Source organism: Triturus cristatus, chromosome 7 (assembly GCF_964204655.1).
Source record: "Triturus cristatus chromosome 7, aTriCri1.1, whole genome shotgun sequence".
NCBI lineage: Eukaryota > Metazoa > Chordata > Amphibia > Caudata > Salamandridae > Triturus > Triturus cristatus.
Window position 1 is genome coordinate 724751155 of NC_140590.1, and position 16193 is coordinate 724767347.

At 42.9% G+C, this 16193-nt stretch overlaps 1 protein-coding gene across 3 annotated transcripts in view; it reads right to left on the reverse strand.

The window, feature by feature from the left end:
- Nucleotides 1–16193, reverse strand: part of SLC26A11 (solute carrier family 26 member 11) — a 256645-nt gene that overhangs the window by 129832 nt on the left and 110620 nt on the right. For all 3 annotated transcript variants that reach the window (XR_014966589.1, XM_085617434.1, XM_085617435.1), the window contains exons 6-10: nucleotides 15439–15581; nucleotides 13930–14105; nucleotides 13667–13739; nucleotides 5269–5319; nucleotides 4251–4311 (exon numbers count right to left, since the gene is read on the reverse strand). Coding sequence is in view for 2 of the 3 variants with exons in the window: in XM_085617434.1 (XP_085473560.1) it covers nucleotides 4251–4311; nucleotides 5269–5319; nucleotides 13667–13739; nucleotides 13930–14105; nucleotides 15439–15581 (504 nt within the window). In the remaining variant the exon portion in view is untranslated. The remainder of the gene's footprint in view (nucleotides 1–4250; nucleotides 4312–5268; nucleotides 5320–13666; nucleotides 13740–13929; nucleotides 14106–15438; nucleotides 15582–16193) is intronic.

Here is a 16193-nt window from a genome sequence, read left to right on the forward strand (position 1 = left end):
ACACACTATTGAGCAGCTAATGGCTTCTCTTCAATCCTTTCACCTCTCCCTTTTATCTCAACTGTACTTTAGCTGCCACAAACAGCATGGAAAGACAAATGTAGATGTTATGAAATATGTATTGTGAGAAAGTGGCTCTGTTCCCAAATAGGTAAAGTGTGTACAGAGTCCACAGTCCCCAGAGGTTTGGCAGAGGCTAAAGTTAGATATAACCTTGTTCTCTAAAGTGGTAGCTTGGTCGAGCAGTAAGGCAGTATCAGAGGACAGTGTAAAGCATTTTGTTGTACACACTCAGTCAGCAAATGGTTTCACACACTCAATAACTGAACTCTAGGCCAATGGTTTATATATAAAAAAAATATATGCTTGTTTTATTTTAGAACCAACAATAGGTATTAAAATATACTTTCTCCGAATGAGATGCTTTAGGTAAATACTTTTGCAATATGCAATTGGCTTTTGTAGATATTTACAAGTTGTTGCAATAGATTACTCTCAGGATTACTTTTGTAATTCCAGGACTGGATCCTAGATTCAGTCCTGGGACAGTTCTTAGAAACAAGTGATAAAAGTCGACTTAGTTACTACTAGGATTTTTAGGTAATATTTTGCTATTTTAAAAGTTGACACTTAGAAGAAATTTCATAGAAAACAGCTAATGATTCCCTATGGAAGAAAATTCAAGTTGCAGGTATAGTATGCTCTCGTTACTTTTGTAATCCAGTACTGGGTGCCTAGACTCAGTACTGGGACTTCTATCTAAAACAGGTAAGTAATTAAGTTTTCACAGTTAGCACGATTCTTAAAGAATATTTAGAGTTTGCAAAAATCGACACCTAGAAGAAATTTAACAGAAAAACAGTCAATGGTTTCCTATGGAAGAAAATTGGGTTACTGGTAAGTACGGTTGTGAATATTTTTCAGGGTCAGTGCTGGGCACCAAGATCCAGTACTGGCATCTCTCCTAAAAGCAGGTGAGTGTTTTCGTTTTCGTTACTCGGCTGATTTTTGGTGAATATTTTAAGTTTTATAAACTCCACACTTAGAAGAAATTTCAGAAAAAACCAGTCAATGTTACCCTATGGAGAAAATTGAGTTATCGGCTGTTGGGTAAGTACTCGACTGGCAGTGTTAAGGTTCTGGGCACAGACTCAGGGGTCTCCCAGGGTCAGGTAGGTACAGTTGTTACACCCTCAGCGGCGCTGGGGCAGCCGGGTGCAGAGTGAGTTAGGCCCAATGTTATCCTATGGGAGGCAGGGGGCCCTTGGTTGGTGGCTGCTGACTAGCAGGCCACACGGCTGTGGGGGCTGGGCTCCTGGTCACTGGCTCAGGCCAAAGGGGGAAGTAGATAGGTGTAGAGGTTACACTGCCAGGGCGGCTGGGTGCAGGGTGCTTTTGAGCCTTTGGGCGCTCAATTGATTTCAATGGGAACGCTCCGGTTTGGAAAAAGGCTGCAAGCTCGGGGACGAAGATTCTTCAGGTGCCACCACCACTTCGAGAGGTAAGTTGGGTAGTTGGAGAATAGGTAGCTACCCAGGAGTTGGGCACAGGGGGCCGCAGGGCGCCGGGGTGCCTTTTGGTGTCGGGAAATATTACCCTCGGTTGATCGCGGTTGGGGGGTACCGGATTCTGAGGCTGCAGGCGTCGTCAGGAGCGTCGAGGGAAGTCCTTGGGTGCCGGACTCGGGGTCACAGTCGCCGGGGGGTCATCCTCGTGGTCTTTGTTCACTCCGGCACAGGCCAGGCTCGGCGGGTGCAGTGTGTGCAGGGTCCGCGGTTCCGGGCGGATGCCAGGGATTAGAAGCTGATTTTGAGTAGAGCCTCTACTCATGGGAGTCCCAGGTGCTTAGAGCCAAAAAGGTAGCCAGGTCCTCCGGGGTTTGTGAGGTTGCTGGCCACAAGAGGTGCCAGGTTGTAGCAGGAGCAGGTTTGAGGGTCGACAGGCCGGTAGGGCTGGGGCCAAAGCAGTTGGTGTCTTCCTCTTCTTAGCAGCTGCAGGGCAGGTCTTCTTTCTTCTTGCTCTTCTTTGTATTTCGGAATCTGGAATCTGGGGAAGGACGGTTCAGGTTGCCCCTAAATACTAGATAGACCCCCTATTCTGCCACTTTCCTGTGGGAGGGGGGCAGTAGCCTAGTCCTGATTGGGTAGGGCCTCCCATCCTCAAGATGGCGAGTGCCCGGAGATGTGCTTCACCTCGCCTCCCCCTCCTGAGGGGTGTGGTTGGCAGGCTGGCACATTCCCTGTCCTAATTTGGGGTTTCCGGCCAGGCTTCCCGCCAGAGTGGGGGTTGCAAGTGGCCTGGGGAAGCTCACAGAAGCTTCCCCCTGTCCATCCTGGGGGAGTAGACCTAGCACCTAGCCCAGGATGTGCATTGTTGCAGGCCCAGGAGAGAAGGGAATCTCCTACCCAGGGGTCCACCAACATGTCTGCTGTGTGGCAGCCTAGGCAGCCTCTCAGACCAGACGTGGATTGTAGGTTAGGTTTCAAGGGGCATCTCTAAGATGCCCTCTGTGGTGCTTGGTACATTAAATCCCACAATGGCATCAGTGTGAGTTTAATGTGCTGAGAAGTTTGATACCAAACTTCCCAGTCTTCAGTGTTGCCATTATGGTGCTGTGGAGTTCGTGTTTGACGAGCTCTCAGCACCATGTACTCTTAAATGGCAGCACTGCACTTACAGGGCCCAGGAATGGACCTGGGTACTGTAAGGGCACAGGGCTCATGCTCCCGTGCCCACACCACTGGCATAGGGCACCCAGCTAGAGGGGTGGCTGATGTATGCCAGGGCAGTGTAGGTGGTGGGCATGGCACACAGGGATGTGTGCCATGTCGACTCTTTGTTTTGTCCTGTACCCAGACACTCAGCCTGCAAGGGCAGTGTGTGTGTTAGGGTACAGGGCCTCTAAGGGTGGCACAATGCGTGCTGCAGCCCTTAGAGGCTTTCCCTGGTCACAAGGCCATGGGTACCATTTACCAGGGGTTGACATGTGGCCAGGGTTTGACAATTTGGGTTGGAGGTTTTTGTTTAGGGAAGGAACATAGGCCCTGGGCACCTGATTGGCAGGAGTCCAGGGCACACTCAGTCAAAGTACATTCAGCAAAAAGTGGGGGCATACCATGCAAGAAAGATGGCACTTTCTCACATCTATCCCTTGTGGCAACTTATTACTTGGAAAGAGTAGTCAGGGGAGCCCTGTTACTGATCAATTCACTACTGTTGCCGCCAGCACAACCCTGAATCGAGCTCCTATATCGGATTGGTCAGGATTATCTACTGCTCATCTCCTCTCTTCCACCTGCGACTTGTCTCAAGTTCACAGGGGAAGCAGCAGTAGGACTCTTCAGACTCCCACCCAAAATGTTCAATTTAATCCTGCTTTTACAACTCTCCAAGTAATGGACCAGCGAGTTCTCAAAAGCCCATAAGCACTATCAGGTCCCCAGTACAGCAATTCAATTTTTTTATCCCCTCCACACTCCCAGTATGAAACCAAAGCCTATTTATATGATAGATAGATATCAAGCTTTATTCGATTTCAATGCTAAAAAATCATAAAAGCACAACATAAAAGTACATTTAAGAAAAAGCTTCTAAACATTTCTCATAGAAACAAAGTTACAAAGTAGATCATTGATACATTACAGAGTTATCAGCTTCCTACATTTTATCACACTTTTCAAGAAATTTGTTAAAATCCATATCGTAAATTCATTGTCTAAAAATTGTAAAGCTAAAAACATCGGTCGGCATCTTTTAAAAGCAAGCTCCTTTAGAAAGTGGAACCAGCCACTTTTTCCTTTGTTTATTATAGAATTTACAAAAGAGAACTACATGTATTGTCGTTTGCTCTGAAGTATTATCGCAAGGACAGAGTTGCATGACCCTTGCCCAGTCGGTCACATTTGGCAAACTCGTTAGGCAATGGAAAATATCTAGTCTGAATCTAGTTAACAATAATCTGTCATATTGACCACGCACTAGAATAAGATGGGGTTGAATGTTCAAAGTTATTACTAACATTTGATGGTGCAGTACTGTGGGCTTCGCTATTTCATCTGTTAGAAGACAGGATTCGAGTAGTGCTAGGCATTTGTGTTTCAGTTCTTTTCTATTTATATATTTTATGGCCCAATCGGAACACTGAGTGAGGACTAGAGTGCTGAGACTTTACAAATGGTTGCCAGGAGCATTCTCAGCAGGAGAGTTAATTACATTATGTGCACAAGCAGAGATTAAAGTATAGTACTAACCTTCCAAAGCTTCCAGTCACAGGATATGCAGATACAAAGGATCCGGCCACATTAGTGAGGCCTAAAGGAAGGAAAATATTTTAGCAAGCAAGCAATCCATTAAATGGGGTGCAAGTAAAACAGGTATGACCCCCTTCTGATGGTACTTTAGCAAGTTTTACAAACTGAGGCAGTGATTACAATGGGAGAATGGTAGAGGAGCTATCACTTGGACAACTAATTGAGAAGCTCCAGGACTTTGGTCATGAGTTATACACCCACTCAAAGAAAAGATCTTTGTATACCACTCAAATTTATGAATAGCTAGGCACTTTTTTCCAAGAAGATACATCTTACAATATTCATTATATATAGACTAATACTTTGGAAAAAGTCACATGATGAGATTTAATTTTATCTACAATCTTCGTATCTACTGTTAACTCAGCAAAAACCTGACCTTCTGAAGTGTTACTCTCTGGCTTGAATAGTTGCTTTTTACCTTATAGATACCATTATATGTTTTTCTTTTATCTGTCCGTTCTTTTTGAACTTAAAAAATGTTTTCCCTTTTGGGTAAATCGGATATTCAGCCCTTTTGGTTGTGAGAGCCCCCTCTCCTTGGTTTCAACGTTCTTTTTGAACTCCATTTTATCTTTGTGTTACACTGAGATATTCTGGGAAACTGGATATATCTCAATGCGATTCTTTTAACCCTGAACTATGTACAATGAATTATGAACTGAATGGAGACCTAATGTTATCTTATTTGATGGTATTGATAGTCTACTTTGGAAATGTGTACTTGTATATATCCTAATGTGTCTTTATAAAACTGTGATGGAAGATTATTAAGCAAGTCCTATTTAGGCAATAAAACACAGAAAATGCTGTTAGACCCATTCTACCACTGTGCACCCCTTCCTTATTAGTCATTCTCTGCCCAATTATTAAACAATTGTACAGTCAGACACCACATTTCCAACATAGCTACACCCTTTTGCATCTTATTGTGTCCATTCCTATGAAAAGGTCTTACCAATGGCTAGCAGCTCCTGGTTCGGATCGATGCGGTAATTGTTCTGAGAGGCTTAAACAAACATAGGTAGAGAATGTGTTAGAAAAAATAAAAAAATCATTATATATTTATGCAGATTTATAAAAGCTACAGGGATGACTTCAATTACACAACTACTACTATAATGTACTTTACAACTGCATAAATAATGGCTGGATATGGTTAAATGTGGTATTTAGACAGAGGAACGCACAACTGAATTGTCCAAATAGCAAGGCCACAAACTTATGTATTTTAATGACAAATATTGTAGAGAATTATTTATTCTTATTCTGAAACTGCTGAACACAGATTTCACTGAAAGAAAATTCAAGAGTTCATCAGGTTACTATGTGGATTGGTATTGTGATATAAATGGTAATGACATTTAAAACACTGTTCTGTAATGTAGGATTCAGTTGTTGTCAGTAAAGTTACTAACTCGCAGATCTACACCTGCAGCTAGGGGTAGATCTTATGGATTGAACTCACCATTTCCATATGGTGATCTCTGCCTAGATTTAGACTTGTGACTCTTCACCCACTTTCTGACCGTACAGTTACTTTTAGCGAATTTCTGCCCATTTGTGGAGCTCAGCAGGATTTTTAAATGCTTTTTTGGCCTGGCTGGGTCCCTTTGGGACCACATGACCAAGTTTAGGCATTTCCAGCAGCTCCCAGTGTGGAACAGCAATAAAGGTCCCGCAGGAGGAGAATAGCCGGCTACGATTGCAGCAGCCTTGAGATTCCCCCTGCAGTCCACAGTGTGCACACTGCCTGCCCTGTCTGGGACCAGGGCACCCAGAGACACAGGGTCAGGCCCAGGGGGATGGGGCTTCTGAGGCCAAAATCGGCCCGGGAAGGGGAGGGGAATCATGCGGTCCCCCTCCCCCATTCAATTAAGGCTGGGCCGTGGGGGATGAACTCCCCAGGGCAAAATCATGAATGAAAACATATATATATATTAGGGCTGGGTCGCGGAGCGAAAATCCCTGAGAGGGGGCTGTGCAGCTTCCCTCCCTAATTAAATTAAGGCCAGGTTCCAGAGGATGGAGTCCCTGGGCCCAAAATTGCAGGAAGCAGGAAGTGTTGGCAGCCATCTTGGGACTCTGTTTCAGCCGAGTCCCAGAAAAAACGTAAACAAAAAAAAGTAGGAACACCTTGACCCCTTAGCTCTGGTTGTGGGGTCCCAAAAATAAAGAATACAATTTCTTATTTTTACCAAAAATTGGGGCGAATCTGCAACTTCGGCGAAAAAAGAAAAAAGAAAACAAGCTGTGCAACGGATAGAACTTAGCCCAACTCAGAAAGCAGGGACGTACGGCAGCAAGCACAAACAGAGTGTTCTCTTGGCGTCTACTGATTTAGTCAAGCCCAAATCAAATTTGTTTGTCTATGGACTATGTCCAGCTCTAGTTTTTCTGAATGTAGACACCCCTCGAGGATATTGTGCACCAATCAACAAATCTGCATGCTGAACGGTTTCTGAGGGTGCATGGGTGCACTCCTGGGCCTCCTTCTAAGCCACCGGTGGCCTCTCACTTTACTTGGGGAGTTGAAAAAAAATACTGGGCTTCACTCTCAACATGGATGTATTGTACAAACCAAGCGTTCAGTCCTACTGGTCGTCTTGTAGAGTTTGAACAAAACTAAGCTCTGTACCGACCATGAGCAGAGATAGGTTTGTGATAATGCAGTGTATGCTACATGTATGATAACAATACACAATTCAGACTACTCACCCACACTTTCAATACACTACATAACAATGTCCTGGCATACCTGAACCGTCACATCTGCTTTATCAAACCTTCCAGACACATCTGCTCATCTGGACTTCTACTTGCACAAATCCCACACATAACAGAACACTAAATTTAGCAATTGATACTCTCCTACATTGCTCCTAAAGCACGGAACGACCTGCTGCTCCACACAAGAGCCTCCCCACTTCTTGTATTCTGCAAGAAGCTGAAGACCTAGCTTGTTGAGTAGTCCCACTAGGCCCTAGGTGAGCCTAGACTGACACCTGTTTAGTGCCAGGATACCCTCCTAGGTGATAGTGCGCTCTACAAACCTGCATTACAAGTCCATTACAGTCACAGCACTGCACATAATGGTGGACCATACATACGCCATCTTGTCACAGAGCACCCCAGATGCCAAACCCTAACGCCCTTCGTAGTTTTGGACATACTCTTTAGTTTGTCTTAGTTTCAGAGGTAGATGTGCTCACACAGTTAGAAGAATTTAGGCTAAGTCCTGAAGGCATCTGCATAGTCGGACACCTATCTATAAACTGAAAGGAGTTGGATTTAGCAAGTGTGCTAAAGGTGCATGAAAGACCGGTCTTCCTGAGCCTCAGGTGGCTGCCACGGGAGACATTATTAAAGATCACTTGGCTTGTATATGGTATTATTTAGGACTTTCAGAGGAAATAGAGACCCGAACAGGTAGATAAAGCTTAGCCTAGGTATATTTTCATGGGGTTATTGCATAGATAGAAGGCAGATGGTCAACGTACGAGAGACAGATAGAACACTGCACTCAACACTACACACATGGGTCATATTTGTGGCCTGCTTGCTATGTTCATGCTCCATTGGAACGTGGTAGATGTTCTGATCATTGTATGTCAAGTTCATGACAGTCACGGCACTGAGCTTAACGGTGGATGAGAAATACAGCATATTGTCACAAAGTACCCTGTGTGCCAAAAACAAATGCCCTCAGTAGCTTTGGACATGCTCTTATGGGAACTTAGAACAGGCTCACTCAGCTTGTTTACCTTAGTTGCAAAGGTAAACACACTCACACATATCAAGGAATGTAGGACAAGCCTCAAAGGCATCCTCGTACCCCCCTAAACTTTCATGCACAAACTGTAAGGAGCTGGATTTAGCACAGTGAATGTGTTGAAGGCGCATGTAAGACATCTTCCTGAGGCCGACATGGCTCTCATGGACGGCATTAGTGAATGTTCATTTGGCATGTGTACAGTATCACTCAAGACTTGACAGGTAGTAAAAACTTAATCTAGCTTTCTTTTCATTTGGGACGTTCTGAAGTTTGTTGAGGCACCAACATACAACATGTTTGGCAGTATGTGTGTAGAGGTCTGCATTTATTGTGCTTGCATGCAAATTTGTCAATGTCTGGGTGAGAGGTGATGTGACTAGTGACTCAGTCCTGTAACTAATGAATGTAATCGATCCTTGAATGTCAGGCTGATGCGAGTTTTGTGCTGTGTTGTATTGGGCCCTTGGCTGGCAGTACAAATGGCAATTTTTTTGTGGCATGTGAAAGATATGTGACTGGCCTGTAAAGTGATTGGTGCTTTGACATGGCTTTACGACCCCCATTTAGGAGTCATGGGTTCTATATTCTGATACTGTAATTAGTATATGCTCTTTGAACCTAGCACTTCTGGAGGTGCTAAAACCAACCAGTGTAAAACTGTACTTCAATTATAGATGGACTTTGAAGGAACAATAACAACCCCTCAAGGTGTAAAGTGCATTGATCCCACTTACTTACACACAATGCCCTGCAAACTTCAAACATTGCCTAAATGACTAAAATCATACACTTTTCTCACATTTCTAAGACGGAAACTTCCAGCGTCTGTGGGTATCCCAGCAAAATTCTTACAACCCATTGTTTCCACATTTCTTCGGAGAAGAACTCTACCCTGCTTGTGTGGCTCAGCCTAGGGCTCACAACACAAACGTTTCCAAAACGCATTTTGGGTACACTCGCAGGGTGGTAGCTGTCGATTTTAGGACTTTACTTACCCAGTAGCCCTTGCAAACCACAAACGTTGACTACAACCACACATTTTCCTTATATTTCTGTGAGGGAAAGTTATGGAATTTGCAGCAAACCACACATTTTTTTTTTACCAACCCGCATTCACACATGTCTCCTGATAAAAACGGTACCCCACTTGTGTGGGTAGGCCTTGCGCCTGCGATAAGTAAGGCCGCAACATGCTGAATCAATTTTTCCCACTCAAAATTAGTTTTTTTGCAATGCAGATAGCTATGGATTTTGGGCCCAGGATCAGGCATCTCCCAGGGAAACTTTCCAAACCCAGAAATTTCTGAAAACTAGACTCTGTGGGGGAGTCTAAGGTTTTGTAACTTACGTTGATCTCACAAGGATGTTTTACCCAGAAGAGATGTTTCGAACCTCAAACTTCGGCTAAAAACAAACATTTTCCACACATTTCTATCAGGGAAAGTTTTGAAATCTATAGGATCCACAAATTTCCTACCACCTAGCATTCCCACGTGTCTCCTGATAAAAATATTATCCCACTTACATGGGTGGGCCAAGCGCCTGCAACACAATAGGCCCTATAACACTACATGGAGAGATCAACGAGAGAAGTAGGTGCAGTATTTGGGCCCGGTTTTAGCGGCCATTCACACAAACCTACCACCACAGATATTTTTTTAAACTAGACACCCCGGGGATTCCACTGCGGTGTGCCTTGTGTGGAATCCATAATGGTTTCTTACCCACATTGTCCTGCAAACCCAAAACTTTACCTAAAAGTACATGTTTTCTTTACATTCTGACATGTGGAAACACTGGATGGTAGAACATTTGTGGGTCCTTGCAGATTTGGGAAATTCATTAATAGAAATGTGATGAAAATATATGTTGTTGCCAAAGTTTGAGGTTTGCAAGGGTGACTGGACACAAAAAATAAACCCTAGTGAGATCGACCAAATTCATGGCTTCATGGACTCCCCCTAGGGTCTAGTTTAGGAAATGCCTAGGTTTGGTAGGCTTCCCTGGTGCCGGTTGAGATAGGCCCCAAAATTCACAGCTACCCACATTACAAACAATTGTTGGTTTTTAGTGTAAAAATGTGATTAGTCCCGGTGGTTTTCGGCCCAATCCTGTTGCGGATGGTAGGGTCACCCACACAAGTGAGGTACTGTTTTTATTTGGAGACACGTGGGAATGCTTGATGGTATGAAATCTGTGGGTCCCTGGGATGTATTATTGTAATGAAACCACTGAGCCCATGTGTGGGTTAGCTTCTGCCTATTAACTCCTAGTCCCCTGATGACCTGTTATTACAAGTTTACTCCTTTGTATTAGTGCAAGAACTGGATTCAACCCTGGACTCTTTCGTACTTATACTATGATTTACTGCATCCTAGTATTCTACTGTTTCTATATATGAAAAGCTTAATAAACAGATCAAACAAAAAAAGGAAATGTGTGGGTCCTTGCAGATTCCCGAAATGTTCTTCATAGAATTTGAGTAAAATGTGAATTCTTAGCCAAAGTTTTACGTTTGAAATAGCTTCTGGGTACAAAAACCATGTAAGTACCATTTTTACAGGCAGACGTGTGAGAACACCAGCTAGTATAACATTTGTTAGTAGTATCTTGATTCCTCTACATTTGGGGCTTCCAAATGTAAGCCCATTTTCAAGAAAGAAAACCTTCTGCAAAAGGCTTACTAAATCACATGATAGTACAGGTACCCACCAATTTAGACATGTACATATAACCACTTTTCCTAAAATTCAGTATCTTGTGTACATTTCAGGAATAAAAATGTTTTCTTCATACCCATGTTTCACTCTTATCATATGATTTGCTGTATACGTGGTACACAATGAAATATTCTTGTAGGGTAGAGCTCAGTTGTTGGCAAAAAGTAGTGTATGTTTGGAATAAAAATGTTTTCTTCATACCCATGTTTCACTCTTATCATATGATTTGCTGTATACGTGGTACACAATGAAATATTCTTGTAGGGTAGAGCTCAGTTGTTGGCAAAAAGTAGTGTATGTTTTTGGAAAATCTTCAAAATCTATATATCCTGTGACCAGAAAGATATATCAGATGTAATGGTATATTGCTTTGGTAAATAAGCCACTGTAAAAATAAGTTAGAGATGAAAACATCCCAAATGGCTGTTTTTTCCTACTCATTTTCATAATTGTTTTTATTTCAAGTTTCTTGAGAGATCTACACACATGACTCTTGCTGAATTCAGACTTTTGTCTACTTTTCAGAAATGTATAGCTTTTCAGGATCACCAATGGGCTTCACAACCGTTTCCACAATAAACTGCAAATAGGTTGAAACCACAAAAAGTAGGAAAAAATGGGCTATCTCTTAGACAAGTGCCCAAACCGTTTTTTCATTTTTTTTATTTCTTATTTTTTTATGCAGGTCTGCATGTTCCTGAAAGCTGGTAAGATGGTGATCGTAGCACAGGAAACCTTTTGTTGATGCTAATTTGAGGGGAAAAAAAACATTTGTGCAAAGCCTATTTTTCACAATTTAAAAACAAAACAAAAAAACTATATTTTGGCTATTTTCTGGGTTCCCTTTAGGGAAATCCACAAACCCAGGACATATTTAGAATACCCAGGATCTTTTATCAAATGATGCAAATTTGGTGTCAATGTTCTATGTGAAGATTATGAAAGCATAAGCGTAAAGTACCCCAAAAAGGAAAAAAAAGGCTCAACACGGGGGTGGAAAAGCCTCAGCAGTTAAGGGGTTAATCTAAACCCCACCCATTTTCCAGTAATCATTCCCCATTTTCCCACAATTACGCCCGGTTCCTTCCATTTACTACTAAAATCTATACTTACATGTGTGGAGATCTCTACCACGGGGCAGATATCGCTGTAGAGAAAAGATAGGCGATACACAAAAGATGGGAGGCGCAGAGCTAGGTCGCTGGCCGGAGGATTGTTAAATGCATTTTGGAGTATGTAAATAATACGATTTTATGTACCCCTAAATGTCTTTTGTGAATAGGCCACGTGAGATGTGTAGTACTCGTGTAGCGCTGAGGCTGCTCAGGGTGGCGAGTGAAAGAAAGGGTATGTAATAATCATGTAGGCTACTGTGGGCCACAAGGAGGGGGACCAGAAGTCATTGATCCAAATGTGAAGTCACTGAAAAGCAGACTGATCAGAAGTACTGGGGCTAGTCAGGGGAAAGTACAGACACCTACCCTTGCCTTCTACTGAGCTACAACTGAAGATGCAGATCAAAAGCTAGGCATACAGCAACTGACTTTAGTCATGTTCAGGGACGTTTTATGGAATTTGGGGGCCCTGGGCCAAATGTATGTTGGGTGCCCCTGTTTGAAACAGGTTTGATTTTTATGAAGCAGTTTCAGCTCTTTCATGCCCTCTATGGTCAAATTCTAAATGTGTGTGCGCATCTGATATTCAAGGATAGTGATGTGTGTTTTCAGTATTGTAACACAGCAGAAGCTCACTAACATTAATGCAAATAATCTCTGTCACACCCTCCCATTTCTCATTGTATTGATCTAAAAGAAACTTTATATATGGATGTTGCGTGGAACATAAACCCATTTTGTCTGCAAAATGTCTTTAATAGACTTTCACACATTAAAAGAATTATAGAAACGCTATTTACAACAATCTGTTCAAAAATTATTTAAAGTCATCAGGGCAAGACTCTCTGCAGAACATAGCTGGCTCTATCAGGGGGCCATGAATACTCTTACTTAAAGCCTTAATTTCACCTCAAACTAGGTAAACGATTCCAAAGATTCCAGAGCTGAAAAGATGTGACACCTGTGACATAGGTATATCAAAAGACTAGCTGTAAAATTCGGAATCTATTGCATCTGTTCTGGCAGGTAGGCTTAGGAAGAGGCCTTGCGATTAAATCTGTTGCGCTTCCTTGATTAAGCGTGCCATTTGAAGAAATGTTTTTTCTTTTAGGGTCTATGCCAGAAAGGAGTGTTTCTAGTAAATGCTGCAGGCAGAGGTGGGAACTTTCATTGGGAATTCAGTAAGAAATTAAAGTGTTTTCACCATCAGAACTGGGGTCAAGGAATATGCCTATGAGGAGCACCACATACACCATGAGAAATACATCTGAAACAGTGTATTACATTTATTTTACCGGTGGTTTTGGTAAGGTGTTACATTCAGTCTCCTGTTGGCCTCAGAGATCTGTGGGATGCACTTATATATATAATGCACAGATACATGGTGGGGAGGGGCCAGTCCATAAACTAGAGAGGGAGGACTCTGCTGATGGATTCTCTCATTATAATATGATCCACAATGGTGGCAAAGCCTTCAATAACAACTATCCAGTATAGCTTGATGACCAGAGCAGGGTTAGACTTGGGCATCTGACCAGAAGGATTGTGGTACCCGTTATGAAATGATTTGACTAATAAAATGCAAGGATGAAGATGTTGACCTTTAAAGATCTCATTAAGTTCAGGTATTACAGAAATGGAAAACAAGGCCAACAGTTTGTTTAGGCGGACTGAACCCTTAAATCAATCTTTTAAACAATTATGTATCATGTAAATTATTTTTAGAGCTCTTCATTAAACACTTACCAAATGCCTTGGCAATGGCAATGCTCTCCACCAAACCCATGAGGGGCACCACGGCCAGCCCTGTTCCTATGTCCTAGGAGAGAAAGCTATGTGTCAATAAAGCTTCAGAATGACATCAGGTCATCTCCAGGTCCCTCCCCTACCCTTCCCCATCTCAGCCTCTGAGCACACCCTGTAGAACTGTCTGCCTCACCCTTCAGCAAGTGTTATCTAACCATATTCTCTGTATATTGGCCCAGTGCTGATATTCAGGTTTCCCTCACCTGTACCATCTGTATGAATGGGATGGTGCCGTTGGAAGTCTCTTCAGAGAACGGAGGCAGCTGAAGACATGGGAGGCCCCGGGCCGTCCTCCCAGTTAAAATAAAGGGCTGGTATCCCACTACTTCGAAGGAATATGCCACAAGACCTGCCACAATCACCACCAGGGCATTACGGGCTGAGAAAACACAAACATGCCATAAAGAGTGACAAGTGGTACTCATGAAAACAAATGACCCACCTACTAGTTTGCCTGAATGTTTATTTCCAGTTGCACAGTTACTAAAAACCATTGCAATACAAAACGCATCAATAAAACTGTAAGAACATGCTAAAATATGAAGATGCACACATAATTTACAGAGATCATTGTATAGGCTTTAGGTGAATTGCATTATTTAACAGTTAAAAAGAACAATATAGTTAAAAAGTTGGAGACTTTGCCTGTGTGGTAGTGCACAGTTTGATGCCGGTGCAATCCGTGCAAAAGGAGCTTCAGGGATATTATAAGGTCCTGGTTTCGGGAGGCCTTCCCAACTCTGCCTTAGTGGGAGTAACCTCTCTTGCTTGCTTAAATAGGCTATGCTTGGTTCTCCAGTGTGTGTAGCTGCTAGCGGTCCTTCAGAGTCTGAGCCTGCATAATACGATTTCTGGTGGGCCATCTATGAATTCCTAGTAAGACTTCCATCTAGTGGTCTGGCTGTATCATTGAACGGAGGATGATGGCATATTTTGTTCGGCTTGCGTAAGAAATCTTACTGGTCTTCAATTTAGTTGTTTCGCTCCTGGATCGTGGCACCCCAGGACTGCTTGCCTCCATAAACAAATTCCCCTCTGATTGAAGGGGACCTTTAGCAGCAGTCTTGTTTCCTGCTGCATCTCCTTGCAGGTACAGAATTGGTGCACAATATCTCCCTGGCTGTTATTACACTAGCTGCAAGAAGTTAGGGTTGATGCCTGAAACCAGGGTGGGAGGTTCTGGGTGCACGGAAGCAGACCAAGGCGATGCCTTCAAGAATTTTGTTTTTCATGATTTAGGGTATCCCTGGTTAAAGTATTTTTGAGGTGTTTGCTTGAATGTTTGTTTTTAGGTGTTAGTGATTGTGCAAGGCGCAAGACTATTGAATATTTACTTCCACATGTTCACCATGAGCGTAGATAGCACAGGCATCAGAAGTTACATTGCCCAAGATCTACCCCACAAAATGAACTGATCATATTCATAGTAGAGCACACCACACTTGTTAACTCCTTTATCAAACTGAAACTGCCATTTCATGACACTTATTCATACAGGTCCCTGGGAGATAACCACCCACAAGATATAAATACAGATAGATTTTACAAAGCAGCTACAAAATAAACCCTTCTCTGATCCTGGACAAAAGTACTAAGCCAAAATACTACTGCCTTCCGCTGAATTTGTTTTGTTTTGCCTTTCAGAAGAAGGTTAAAAGGCAAACAACACAGCTCAACAGACAAATCTCAGTAATTCAAATAAAAGCATAAACCTGTTGCTGTGCCCCAGACAATCATATGGCATAACTTGAGCCAGATAGGCATTCCTCGGTGTGGTCTGGGTATGCGACCCTTCATCCAAGTGAGCACCAGGAGCAGTACCAAACAGATCAAACCCAGCAAGGAATCGCCAACTCTGCAAAACGAAACAAAAAAATTATACGATTGAAATCATGGTAAATGAGCTAATTTGTTCTAATTTATTTGAATTTGAACCAGATGATCGCACATGGTAAACGCCCCAGGTAAAAACGAGAGTGTTGTAAAGGTCTAGTAGTCCCATATGTACTGGAGGGCAAAGAGTCTCTTGCAATGCTAAAACTAGTCTAGTGTTGGAGAAGGTATGTGCAGAATAAACAGGTGGAAATTGGTCTAGAGCTTCAAGACCACTTCCTCCATACCCACACACACGTAGCAAGCCCAAGCCAGGAGGCATATCAAATCAAATCAAGGGCATTTGTATCGCGCACAAATCACTCTTACAAGTCTCATGGCGCTTGCAGACAGCTCTGAAGGGAAACGGACTTGAAACTTAATTTCCAAAAAGCCAGTACTTCAGCTTTTTGCGGAAACTGCTGTGGTCTAGCATACTGCGGAGATAGTGAGGCATTTGGTTCCAAGATGCTGGGGCCAAGGAGGAAAACGCACAGCCCCCTTGCCTAGCAAGATGATTTATGCCCAGGAAAACAGACTAAAAAGGATATCAATGTGCGTCTCTGCCGATGTATGTCTGACATTGTCGGAGTTG